General features: G+C 39.8%; 1 protein-coding gene across 12 annotated transcripts in view; it reads right to left on the bottom strand.

The window, feature by feature from the left end:
• Positions 1 to 14,278, bottom strand: part of REPS1 (RALBP1 associated Eps domain containing 1) — a 62,656-nt gene extending 48,378 nt beyond the window's left edge. For all 12 annotated transcript variants that reach the window (XM_041469671.1, XM_041469683.1, XM_041469672.1 and 9 more), the window contains exon 1: positions 13,993 to 14,278. In XM_041469671.1, the coding sequence (XP_041325605.1) occupies positions 13,993 to 14,145 (153 nt within the window). In that variant the 5' untranslated portion in view covers positions 14,146 to 14,278. The remainder of the gene's footprint in view (positions 1 to 13,992) is intronic.
• Positions 14,279 to 14,284: the final 6 nt, after the last annotated feature.

The following is a 14,284-nucleotide window of genomic DNA, read 5'->3' as shown; positions in this document are numbered from 1 at the left end:
AAAAAATACGGCATTAAATCAGTTGTCTGTGTCTGCATCACACTTCACACATTGTCCCACAGCTCCTCTGTTATATGTATTTTCCCACTGTAGTATTTCTGCAGCATGATGTCTGGAGAGAAGTCAGGGGATCACACACTAATTTCAATAGGTTGGTTGGACTACATAAAGTTCCACCAGGAAGGAAGTCACAGTGTAACTGTCAGTGACAGATGACAATTCAAATAAAAACTGAGCCATCAACATCTAAACCTTTACTCAACCTAATGCCAAAAATAATTATCCGGAGTTTAAATAACTAGCAGAGCTAAAGCAGTGGAGATTCAAGAGACAGCTAGGAATCAAAACCAGTGTGACAGCAAAAGCAATTCTTTTTTAAAGCACTGTATGCTGGAAGACTGATGGAACATCCACATACTTGACTACAAGCAAAATAGAAAAAGCTGGTGGATTCAGTGGCCTAGCACCAACAGATGGGTTAACCAGACTCTCATGAGTTTTATGAAAAGAAGCAATGATAGAGGAATTTTAGCTTATGGAATCATTAGGCAGTAATGGCTTTGTGCAATTTCAAAGTCACAGCTGAACTACAAACTACCTTTTGTTGGAGCTTGTCAGTACTGCCAGATAGAAAAAAAAAACTTCAGTTAAAAACTGAATTAATAACTAAGCTACTATGACAGGTAAGTATGAGAAAGGAAAGGCAGGCATGGATTCAAAGTAAATATATATAAATACACAAGAAGTGCAAAAAGCTAATGATACCAAAAAAACCCCCAAAACATAAACCACCCAGTCCTCCTCACCCATTCCCCCTCCAAAAAGAATGCTCTTCTGCTGCTGAACAAGAGGTGTCAAATCCACTCATAGCTAGCTAAAGGAGCCCTCTGTTTCAAATACAGAATATAACCTAATTAGAAACATGACTGAAGGTTGAGTAAAATCATTAGATGCAAGCATCTAGTGGAAACTCCTCTGCTGAGTGACATCATGCCCAAACATACTCCAAACAGTCGACCTGGAAATTCCCTGAAGCAGGATTTAAACATGAAACAGGTAGTAAGCTATACTGAATGGGGGAATAATAATAAAAAAAAAATCAAAGAACTGCTTCTCTGAGATTTAGGGCTTTCATCTGCTTAAGAAGAGAGAGGATAAGGAATTTCCCTAAACTCCTCAAGGAATGCAGAGCCATCTTCAAGACAAAATGCTTCACAACTGTTCTAATCTCCTTAGATATGAAGAACCTGAGGTCACACTGCTGCAATTTACTGGAGTCAGGTAAACAACTCAGTAAAGCTCCAGAATTGTTGAAAACCCTTGATACAAAAAACACCAAAAAAACCCCAAACAAACAAAAAACCCACAAAAATCACACCTCTGTGCAGTAGCTGTGAATTATTAAATTGTATGCTCAGTCATCATACCACAAAGACATAACAGCATCAGAAATACCAGGAGCTGGCAGAAACCAGACATGGCTGGGCAGCAGTGTGTGGTCAAAGGGCACCGTTTCAAGCAGATACCTTCTAGAACCCTTACAGGTTTCAAATACGAGGCCCTTGAACTTTGACAGGTTTGTGAACCTTTACAAATTCCAGGTGAAGTGGAACAAATAATTTCTCTATCAAATGCCCTGAAACACATTTCCCAGAACTCAGGAAATCTCTCCGGGAGTGTCTTCCAGAATATCAGAGTCTCCCTGCCCCCAGGTTCTTCTACAAGGCAAATACAGCCCATTATCTGTAAATATTATTCATGCAAAAGTAAAACAGTATTTAAACAGGGATGACTTCAATGCTAAAACAATAAAGGAAGCAACATGAATGCCACCTACACAGTAAAGATAAAAATATTTCATCTGCTTGGAGAGAGTTACTTAAGCTCCTAGTGTTCCATACCAGAGGGTGGTAAGAGGCAAGACCTGAAGACAACTTTAGCAGGCTGGAAGCTAAAACAGACATGCTGTGTGCTGATGGGAGGGGGAGTGAACAAACTTAGAGGAGGACCTTTTGTATCACCTCATCCAAACTAGGACATTGTTGATTAAAAAAGAAGTCTTACACCAAGAATAGAAACACGAAAACTGTTAAACACAAAGAAACCCTACACGGAATCACACAATAGTTGAACTTGCAAAGGTCCTTCGGAGATCATTTGCTCCACTCCCCCTGCTCAAAGCAGGCTCAGCAGGTTGCTTTGGACTGTTTCCAGTTGGAATTTTGAGTATATATCCAAGTAGGGAAACTCTACAACCTCTCTAGACAACATCTTTGAGTGATCACCTTTACAGTAACAAAGTTTTCTCTCATGTTTAAATTTAACAAAGACCATGAACAATTCCATGTAAACCATGTACCAGAAATACAAAACAAGTTCTCACGTTCATTATATAATATATATTTGATACAAACTTGAGTTAAACCAAACCATATGAATATACTTGTGCCTCAATATTTAGAAAATGAATTTGAGTTTTACTGTGCATATTAACAATAACCTTCAAATGAAAAACAAGCATTACATTAAAAAAAGGTTGTTTACTTAAGATATAAAAAAGATAAAAAAATAAATATAATAACTTGCTTCAGTTTTGTTAGTTAATAAAAATGTAATTGATTATGGACTGATTTTAAATCACAGTTTACAATTTAAAAATGTATCATATCAACACTGTTATTTCTGCATCTCATACACAGTAGTTCATTAATGAGTTTTGAAACCGAAAATATATGACAGTGTTTTCCAACTTAAAAGTTTACTGGAATACAACCTCAATTTGGTTTCTAGTACACAATGTCCTACAGCAACGCTGTCCTGAAGTCATGTACTCCACTCACCTCAGCTACAACAAAATTTAGCCACATCTCTAATGTAATTCAGGGATGTGTGATGTAAGCTGAAAAAATGTTTCCTAATCATTGCTATTGTAGTGGAAAAAAAACCCTGACCATCCCTACACACTGAAGAACGATGAAAATCTCCTTCACTAATTTTCTCCTAGTTTGAGTACATTTCTGTCCTCCCAATTCTTATCTTCTAATCACATTACTCTGCAACTGCTGTTAGATCGATTGCTGTCATTTCATTTATCTCAATCTACCGCATTAATTGCTGACCACAGCCTGGCACAGTTTTCCAACTACAGTCTTTCACCTATTGTCAACTGGACAAAGCAATACTGATTAGTCTGCTAATATCAGAATTTTTAACTTCTCTTCAAAGATATCCCTTGACAGATAGTTTCACAAATGCAACAACTGTTGCACCGTGCAACAGGAACAAGACAGAGAAATGACAAAGATCTTTCTTTTAATGAGTTATTTTTAACCAAGTCAAGTCTCTGACCCAGTTCCTCACAGGGCTCCACAAAGCTTGGCACAAGGTGGGACAAAAATAAAAGAACAATTGTAGACAGATAACAAAAGAATGCCACTAAAAGAAACAGTCCAAGTATTGCTCTGAATTCTGTGTTTCAACACATTGCAAACATTTCAGTCTTACACCTATCCAAAGATCATTTGCAAAACGCATCTATGAAGGATAATGAATACTGCTATATTTAATATTCAGTCAGTGTGAAGCAGAAAATGTTCATGTGCTGCTGAACAGCAAGTGTAAAATTATCTCTAACACATACATTTATCTTATTAGGTATTTAGGCATTGTAGTAAATATAGTTAATCAGTTGATACTAAGAATTCCAAGGTACAGAGTATATTTAGGGCATTGCTGTTCTCTGTTGCATAACAAATAGTAAGGTTTTACTGATTGTTCCATGAAGATACATCTCAGTCAATTCCACAAACCTGGCTTCAGAACACATGCTTTGAAAGAACTAAAACCAATAGTGCTGGAGGACTTCCAAGACAACACACGCTCTCTGGCACTGAACTATTTAGTCTCTTACTGTCTGAGCTTCTCCTAATACTTCTCTGCCCTTGATTTTCACACTGCACAGATCCACAGTGGAAGCAGACTGCTAAAGTGCCATCAGGAAGAAAAAGCTACTCATCTGCTTGGACAATTAATTCTCTATACATACTTAGAACTACAATTTCCCATTCTACAGGTCATTTCAGGGTCAAACATACATCTGTTTCAGTTAAATGAAATTTCAGAATTAATCACATCAGAAATAATTAGCTGTTCAAAAAATGACCCAGTATTTTAAGGCTCAGAGGAATTATTCTGCCCTGTACTTTGGGATCTGTTCTACAAGCATGCCCACTCCCTGAGTACAGATTGTCAGATTTGGAGTCATGCTTTCACTTTGCTAATAGAAAAGTAGCAAAAATCACCAGAAGTTTAAAATTCTGATTTATGACAGAAAAATACTTAACAAGTGAATATGCTGAACACCATACACACGCACAAACCTCACAGAGCTTTTATTACTGGTGGTGCTTTTTGAAACAGTTATATTTAGATAATTGCTGAACTTGACATATTCCAAAAGCTGTCTGCAACACCTCTTGTTGTTCCTGGTAGCCTGTGGATTCCCAGTGCATTAGTCTCATTTACCTAGTGCAGTAGTAGCTTTTCTGATTTTCCTATTTGCAATCAAAATTTGTGGTCTTACTAACAGCTTCTGCAAAAGCTGTTACAAGCTCTACACATGAATCTGACCTGCAGAGCCTCTCATGCAGAGCTTCATGGCTCTCTAGAGGTCAGCAAGTCCCTTCTGATTTGGTAGTACAAGGTAACCACCACCCACCAATCCACAAAGATGAGGCAGATGCACCCTACATGCAACTACAAGACCCTGTCTTAGAGGGGCCACTTTTCCAAATATCTAGAGTAATAGACTGCCCTACTTGTCTACAACTCAAAGAAAATGTTGTAATATACCCTCAAAAACAGGGCAGAATAAAGAATTGTACACCCTTCTGATATGTTCAGTAGCACCAACAAAGGAAAATACAGACAGCCAGATGAACACTCAGAAAGCAACTACCATCCTCCCAAGTAAAAAGTCTCACCTGGAAGTGGAAGACTTCAAGGCAGAGTTGCTCTTTGCTTGTATTAAAACTTTCTCTACTGCTTTTTCTCTGGCACAGTAGGTGCACATGAGAAAGACACTTTACAAGCAGAAATGGTAATAAAGCACCCAGAAGAACTGGAAATTTTTAAAAAATCTGAAACAGCAAAAGACAGCCTAGGGAACTACAAGAACCATTTCTCATTGTTGATGCATAAAGAAAGGCTCTTTTAAAGTAAGATATTCCACATACCTGTGTTTTCTTACTATGTAATTCTATATAACTGCTTAACCTAAACAGCTCCTCCCTCCTCTGCTCTCAGCTGCAGTTCCCCATTCCTGAGCAATAACTGCTGCTTATCTGTCTGGTCACACAATGTGATTACTCCACTCAGTAAGCCAACAAAAAGTTACTGTGTTAGTTATTTTCTCTTTTATTAAACTGAATCTGTCTACTCTACAACCAACAAACACCTCAGCAGCGCTTCTGAAGTTATTTACTAATAGGCTTTATTTACAATAGAAAATGTAGAAGTTTTTATGAACAAACTGCAATGAAGTATAGATTATATCTTACAGCATATATCTCTCACTGGTCAACATCAGATAGCTGGAACTTGGTTTTTAGGTTTGCAGCTTATGTTTTTGACAAGCAAAGTCTGAAGCAGAAATGGCAAACAAGCCCCAGCTGGCACACACAGAACAACATTCTTCATCTGTAATCTTTTGAGGCATTTGGTCTTATTCTTGCAATAACTGAAAGTCCATCTGAATACTTATGAAGACTAACCAAGTTTGCCCTAATTTGATGTGATGTTTGCTTGTTCTTATGGTTGAAGTTTATGTGAGTAAATAACTTCTGAAGCACTACCAATCTTCAAAACATAATTTATCTTCCTTAGCATAAACAAATGAATGGTATTACTTACATATAATTATCAAGTAAGCATCTAGCTTCAGCAGGCACTGGAGAGATACTTCACATATATTCTAATTGTGGGTACTACTACCATGCAGCATTAAGTTGAATATTTTTCCCGTAATACTAAAAGCTGAAGAAAGGAGCATTTACACAGACATTTTCATTCTTTTCAGACCTGCTCTATAATTGAAGCATTCCAGTGATTGATATTCTTTGCTAATATTTCTTTTCTTGCTTTTTCAGTTTTAACATTTTCTCCACACATTACCTTCCATTATTATGCCAGAACAATACTAACAAAGAAAAACTCCAAATGAGCACAAGTTTCTGGTTCTTTTGCTAATGTAAAATAAAGACTAAGGCATTCTCTGATCCCAGAGTTAGTGGTGATGCTGTGGCCTGGACAAATAGTACTGTCTTGGTCTGTTCCTGCTATTCCTGAGCACATCCACGTAAGTTTATCTGAAGATTCCGCGTCCTTACTTTACGCTCCTTTCACATCCCAGTCTTTTTTTCTCTGAGTATCAATCTGAGCACTGTTAATTAGTTACTTAGCTTTGCACTGCTCTCCTTCTCCCACTGAGGCCAAGAAGCCTTAACAATGTGTCTATCAAAGTTAAAACAAACCCTGGTTAAAGTTCTAAAAACTGCACAATTACAGAGCTACTCTGTAATTGAGACTCCACTGTTAACATTAGGTCTTAAATTTTTTTAAGATGCTTCAAATCAGAAAAACCAAGTAATTCACACTATTGTAACAATAACAACAGACTTTTCTACAAAGTTCCCAACTACTAGTCTGCAGCAGGAGCACATAAGCACCTAATGCTAAATTTTACACAGCTCAGTCCTGGTCATCCTTTTCTGGGCTTACTGAAGTTGAAAGATATGTTCAAAACTGAGTCTACTTCATTGCTCTGTTACCATACTTCAGAAGCATTTTAGAAGTCATTTCAGATGTCAGAAGTCAATCATTCCAGAAATTCAGGTCAGACTGTCATCTTTTCCAAGTCTTTTAACCTCTCGAAACACTGTTCCTATACATAGCCAGACATGCCTAAGTTATGCTGTATTTTTTGTATAACGAGTGTAGGGATAATTTAACTCTTCAGACACTAACCCCAGGTAGAAAAACAGGCAAGTCATGAACATGATCACCAGCTTGGTACATGAATTTAGAAACAACGACATTGCTGGCTTAAGAATGGTCAACAGAAATGCTAAAGAAAAGAGAGTAAGAGGGAAATACACTCTTAAATTAATCATTACTGGAACTCCAGTGAGAAATCTGATAGTCAACATATTTCTCCCACACTCATTTCTGACTTCAAACTAATTTAAAAGAACAGCAGAACTCCAATCTGACATCTAGGAATTCTACAAGAAGGACTAACCTAAACCAACAAACATTTATAACTAAATAGGTAGGAAACTTGTCTGCAAGGACTAATATTTTGAGAGCTAGTAAACACAATTGAAAAGTCACAGAGACTGCCAGCAAAGTCCTGTAATTTCACAGTATCTGCAGTAACATTTACTGAAGATTAGACTAAGATGAAGGCATGTTTGCCATTTTTCACAGTCAGTCAAGTACTTAAAACTTCTAACACAAAATAACTGCTTTTACCGGTAAAAGATCAAATTTACAATCCATAACTTTGTACAGCCAAGTTGATTCTTAAGACAGCTACATTTGCCAAAGGCCCTGATATTTCCAATTCTAGAATTCTATCCAGTTATGTCAGAAAGAATATTAATCACCCCTGCTGTCATCTGACAGCATGTTTAAAAAGAAAAGAATAAACTGTTTTCAAACTAAGCTGAGCTGTGATACTTGAAATTATCTGAGTGTTGTGTTGGCATATGGAATTATGAAGGAATTATTTACTATGTAAGTGATTGTACAGTATGAATATCGATTTCAAAGTCTCAAAACCAATTACACTAAGAAATCCACTAAAAACAAATCTAAGTCTAATAGACTTAATCTAAAGTCCTACAGTTTTGCCATAATGTCCTGCCTTTTGTTTCAAAAAATAATGACTGTTCTCTTCCTAAATGCTGCTGAGATATGAGACCACTCCAACTAATTAACTGTAAAAATAAATTAATTTTCAGCCCACTATAGTCTCTGTGAAAGTAACATCACTTAAATAAACATTTTAACCAGAATTCTGCAGAAACTCAAAGCATAATTCACAGGATAAACAGCAGATTAAAAGCCATTCATGGCGATAACAGAAAGTACTCTCCTGTTTATCTCATCAATCAATACAGGGAATCAAAGCTAACCTACTGCGCAGCTGAAAGGAGAATACTCTATTACAGTGACATTTGAAGGGAAAAAATAGGTGAGTCACAAATCAGATATTTTTAACTGCAGATCCAGGCACTTATAACAGGTTTTTAACAACTCTTGTTTACTAAATGAGGACTGGGATATATAGCATAATAAATGCATGCAAACATATCTGAAAATATACAAATATGTAAAATTATATGTAAATTAGGTAACATTGTAATCATGAGTCTACAGATTCATCAATTTTATTGTGCTCAGGCTAAAAAAATACTACAGATTACTAAGAAAATTGTTATAGTTAGAGGTATCTATGCTGGAGGAGTAACTTGATAATGACCTGTCGTGAATATTGCCTCAGAAGAAATCTAAACTAATTTTAAATCTTTTCTAAGTGACGTTTAAATATAAGACTTAAAATAATAAAACAAACAAAATATATGAGTTGGAGTAAATAAAGTGGGGTTTTTTTTAAACTTGGGCTTGTTACAGACTAGTTACAGGTTGGTATCAGAGAAGAAAGCTTTTTACACAGCATATATTTTTTAAAAATCTAAAATTGCTATTATTTTAAATATACTCCAAATTCCTATGACTGAAAGGAAGGCATGAAATTTGCCATGTATAAGGAATTGTGATTTCTTACCCCATCAGTTCAGAAAGAATAATAAATTCAGCAAATTAACCACAATGAGTGTGAGCCTTCTGCATGTCTCTGCCAAACAGGCAATTCTAAGCATGCCCTGGCACAGCTTCCATTCAAAGTTGGCATTTAGCAGACTCTACTGATTTGACAAACAGGTAGTCTTTCTGTAGGAAAATGCACTGAAACAGTAACTGCAATAACACAATAATTGTGAACAAGCTGTTATTTTCTTAGATCCCCTTCTTGCTATAGCCGTTTTCCAACAAAGAAGCCACATTTTAAATCAAGAACCTGAAATTTCATTCTGTCATGTTCTGCCTATGGATTGTAATTCCATTTATAATTGTGCTGCCTGTCAGCAAATGAGCTCTGGCATTTGAGAAAACCACCACAGCATCTTCTGTTCCCTCTGTCAGTCAACAACTACCACCCCAAGAACAAGAGAAGGCAGCACATGCCTGCATCTCAGAGTATGGACTTCTCAATGAAGCAGCTGCATCATGGGTACACACTTTCTTACAACTTCTGATGTGAGGGCAGCAAACTCAGAGAGTTGAGGTAGACAACCAGAGTGCAATTTTTTCTATCTACGAAATAAGAAGCAAAACTAATCTGTCTGTTAAGACTCCTTGAAAAATAAACAAAAAGCTTGAAAGTGGCTAACAAGAGCCAAAAATAGCTTTACACTAGGTTTTTACTGGACTAATGGAAGCTTATTGTAATTGAAGCAACTGGGCATAATTGTGTGATTCATCTGTCAAAGACTTTCTAATACTAAATTAGAAGTTAGGTAACATCGCTGTACAATGCCAGCACTGAAGATGACAGTTCATTCATTTTAGAGAACATACATGCCAATACTCACACATTCGTAGTTATATAGTAATGTTGTATTTTAAAGCAAGATGCTCTGACTCATTAATTTCAGATGAGTATCATATGCACCACTGACTTGCTTCTTGTCTGGTGAAGTTTCTGTGATTCATAACCAAGAGTAGAAATTCAGAAAGCATTCTATGATTAACTCACCTAAGTAAGAATTCTACAAATCAAATGGAACAGCTACTACATTCACTCCATACACAAGTAATGAGTTTTACAGTAAATTTTTTGGCTAACTGTAGCTTTTACAAGCAATTTCCCCACCACTGCAGAGACACCAAAAACTGACTTTATTAGCACACATACATGAGTGTTTTAGGTCAGATGTGAAACATGCCCTTGAAGCCAATTTCCCTTAGCACACTCCTCTGTGCAGCCACTCCAGAACAGGCAACCACGTTTCTCTTGTATCAAGGCACATAATGAACCCCAGCTAACATCCAGTGAACAGGGCCCGGCTGGAACTCCAGCAAAGGGAAGCTCCTGAAGTGCATAAATATGGTGGATGACAGCTCGTCAGGATGCCTCGTGTTGTGTCACGCTGCTTGCACACACAAACACCAATGCACATGCAACTGAGACATAAGATGAGGCAGATGAAAACTACATTTGACAAAACCTTCTAACTTTTGGCTGAACAAGCTCCCTGGACCAGCTCACAGTCTGTTCAAAGGAAAGCCAGAGCCAGCTCCAACTTCCAGTGGTTTAAGCTAACAAACCTCAAGCCAGGTCACAACTAAAATATCCAACTGCTCTAGAACAAAGAAAGTTCTCTGCTTTCCCTCTGTTAAAGAGTTTTCCTACCTCCTTTCTTGTGCTAGCACTGACATTCATTCAACCCCAGTGCCACCTGATACAGAGTTATAACCAACAAAAAGCTGTGATTAATTTTCTGCCCACAACAGGGTTGGACAGGCACAAGTGGATTAGCAAGAAGGAACACAAGGCTGAGGGAAGACAGGAGTACCTTCTTCAGTGCCAACTCACTATTAGATTTTTGTCAGCTGCATGTGAAACCACACCCTGAGAGTGATCTGAAGACTCATAACTGTTGTGAAGTAGCTGTATTTCTTACACCAACACACGTACTATTATTCGCTCTTTTATGTCAGTCTTCTACCTTAATGCTCATTTCAGGGATGCGCATAAAAAAGAAGAAATGTGGGTTAATAGAGACTGGTGTTCTGACACATGCATCTTTGATGTGGCATTTTATTCTGATAATAAAGCTGTCCTTTTGTAGATGTGTACAAAATAGACATCTAGCTTTTCTTTTCCAGGACACTGTAGCTTGGTATTCAACACCCGTAACTGTTTCAGTCTTCTATATGTTCATTTATCCCCACTAAACAGGCAGCTGACAGTGTCCCTCAGAGGGAGAAATGAAATTGATTAGGAACAATGAGACACACATTTGCTCCTATGAGACAGATCTCTCACAAGGACGTAACTCTGCAAAAAAGGCTGCACATATATCCAGCCTTTAGACAGCAGATTTGTAAGTAAAACAAGTTATGAGTCTAAAAATGCAACTGTCAGACATTTTCATTTCCAATGGAATCAGTTCTGAACTATTCAAAGGTTCCTACCTACCTACCAACCTGTAGTACTGAAAAGGAAAAACTACAAAGTAGTTCCTCAGGACTACTTGGTCCCCTTGAGCTTGAAGAGCGATCATTTTACGCTATGTTTTGCACACCTACAAAAGTACTTAGCATTCATGTGACCAGTACTGCACTTGCATTCCAGGATTATGTAAGGATTGGGCAACTCAATCAAGCTCATTTCCCCACAAGCATCAGGTGCTTCAAAGGAACAGGTAAAAACACAGCACTTATATGGTCAAAAGAAAATTCCACCTCCTTCACAGGGTTTCTTTATTTCTTAAGCTATTTCATCTTGAGGTTTAAGTTACACAGTCTCAGCTTTCAAAGCATCAAATGCAATTTCCCTTTGAAGAACCCCAATACAATATATTCATGCCTGTGTTAACCTGGTGTAGAGCCATACCTTAAGAAGAATGCAAAATAACTAGACAACTAAATTATTTTCAAAGTACGAGGTACTTTTCAGGTGACCAACTGTGACTGCACAAGATACTCATAATGGGTCAAACTGCTAAGGGCATTTCAACTTTCTTTGTACTATTTACAGTCTCATTCCTCAGGCAATCTAATATCTTGTTTGCCATTTTAACTGCAAGGTTCTCCTTGAGATCACTAGAGTGATAAGCCAGGTCTGCTTCTTGAGTTAATTTATTTAGGACCCATGGAATGACGCCCGAGTAGTCTCTCTTCTTCACATGCAGTCTACTTTGCAAGAAAATAGCTGACCATCTCTGCAAAAGATAAGGATATAATCTGTGGACACTTGTTTTCAGAATTCCAGGTCTTTCCAAGATCTTGCACTAAATTCCTGCATAAAATAGTCTCTAGTACTAGCTTACTATAAACTGATTCAGACAAGTTTTATGTAAAAGAAATTTCTAAATACAGCAAAGATGTAAACATTCACTTTCCTGGGATGATTTTTCTGAAACTGGCTGGCCACACACAAAAAGCAGCCATGGGTGGCCCTTAAGAAACCTTACTCATAATACTGAGCATGCAGACTCTCCTACCATTAAGTCCAGTCTAGCAAGTCATCAAATAAGAGATTACTGGTTTTACCAGGAAGAACCATTTCTTATTCAGCCCTCTTCCACTTCATTGTGTCTTAAACTCATTTCAACTAACCAAGCTGGGAGGCCCAAAACACACCAACAGCAACCCTAGTCAGTAAGTGTTCTCCTGGCACTGAATTTCAGTATCCTGCAATTTGTGTTTCTAGCAACAGCAAGTTTAATACTTTGTTAAAAGGGCTGCTTATCTCACTAGGCTGAGGATGAAACCACATAAAAGGCGGCATGGCTTTCTGAATGCAGCTTTACCCACAGCAGCTTAAAAGACTACATAAACTTTAAAGCACTGAACAATGACAGAGGGAACTGCAAGAGCAGCAAATTATTACAAATAGCTGTTCATAAGAATGGTTCATTGGGAATACATTCCTCAAATAATCACATACACACAACACCAAAGCAGACTTTCCCTTTCCTATGCAGGTAGCTCTGCAATACTGCTACACGTCTTAACATAACCTGGCCAAGGAAGTGCTAAAACTGTGCACATACGTACTGCAAGTATGGGCCCGCATCTGTCTTAACACCACATTTTTTGTTATTAGAAACATTTGGCTGACTACAGGTAAGTTAATACCTGCTGGCAAGTGATGTCCAAAAAAGACTGCATGGCTTAGGTGAAGTGGACCAGTATCACTAGCTCCCAGTGACACAAAACCAGATTTCCTTCTGTGCTGCTCTTCATCAGCAGATCATGGGGACAATCTCGCCCATCCTCAGTTTTACACTCTACAGTTCTAACGCTGTGGATGGCTTCTGTCAGCATGAATATTTTCCTACCAGTTGCTGGACGCTGGCAGTAGAGACATCACCAGCCCCTTCCCAGCCCTGCAGTCGGAGGCACATAAGGGGAGGGGGGCCTGGCACAGGGTGCAGGGTGCACTACTCGCTGCGTCCCCTGCCCTTCCCTTGCAGCCGGAGGGGCTCAGGTGGCCTGTCAGACAACAGCTCCGTCCTACTGTGTCCAGTCCTGGGCTCCTCAGTACAAGAATGACAAGGTGCTAACAGAGAGAGTCCAGCGGAGGGACACAAAGGTGATCAGGGTCTGGAGCTCTCTGGTCAGGACAGACTGATGGAGCTGGGCCTGTCTAGTCTAGACAAGACTGAGAGAGGATCTCATTAATGCACATAAATATCTCAAAGGGGATGGTGCCAGGCTCTTTCCAGTGGTGCCCAGCGACAGGATGAGTAGCAATGGCCATAAACTAAATCGCAGTAAGTTTCACCTCAGCACGAGGCAGAGCCTCCTCACACCGAGGGCGGCAGAGCACTGCACAGGCTGCCCAGGGAGGCAGCGGAGAGACTCTCTGCACACACTCAAACCCCACCTGGACGCGTTCCTGTGTCACCTGCCTCGGCAGGGGGTTGGACTGGATGATCTCCACAGGTCCCTTCCAACCCCAAAGATTCTGTGATCCCCGAGTCCCCGCGGGCGGGACGACCCCCGCCCAAGGGCTGCGGGGCGGGCAGGGGGCGCGGGCCGGACGGAGGGGAAGGGCAGGGCCGGGCCGGGGCCATCTCGGCACGATGGGGCGGTGCCCAGGCCCGCCGACCCCCGGGGTCCCCGCGGCGGCGGCCGTACCTGCATGACCACGTCGTTGGGCAGCTGCGCGGCGCGGAAGAGCTCCAGGACGCGCCCGTTGGACGCCACCTTCTTGGTACTCTCGGTGTCGCAGTAGGAGAAGAGGTCGCAGTAGTAGCGCTGCTCCGCCTCGCTCAGCGTCATCCCCTCCATCTTTTAGCGCCGCGGATCATCCGCATCCGGCGGCGGGGCCGGGGGGAGGCGGCGGTGCGGCGGCGGCGGTGGGGGGGGCACACACGGGACACACGCGCCGCCGGCGGCCGCGCGCGGGCGGCTGCTCGCACCTTCCCCC

The sequence above is a fragment of the Pyrgilauda ruficollis genome, unplaced genomic scaffold (assembly GCF_017590135.1).
Source record: "Pyrgilauda ruficollis isolate IOZ18807 unplaced genomic scaffold, ASM1759013v1 scaffold24, whole genome shotgun sequence".
NCBI classification, from domain to species: Eukaryota; Metazoa; Chordata; class Aves; order Passeriformes; family Passeridae; genus Pyrgilauda; species Pyrgilauda ruficollis.
Note: the sequence above shows the minus strand (reverse complement) of the source record. Positions and strands in the feature narration are given on the sequence as shown.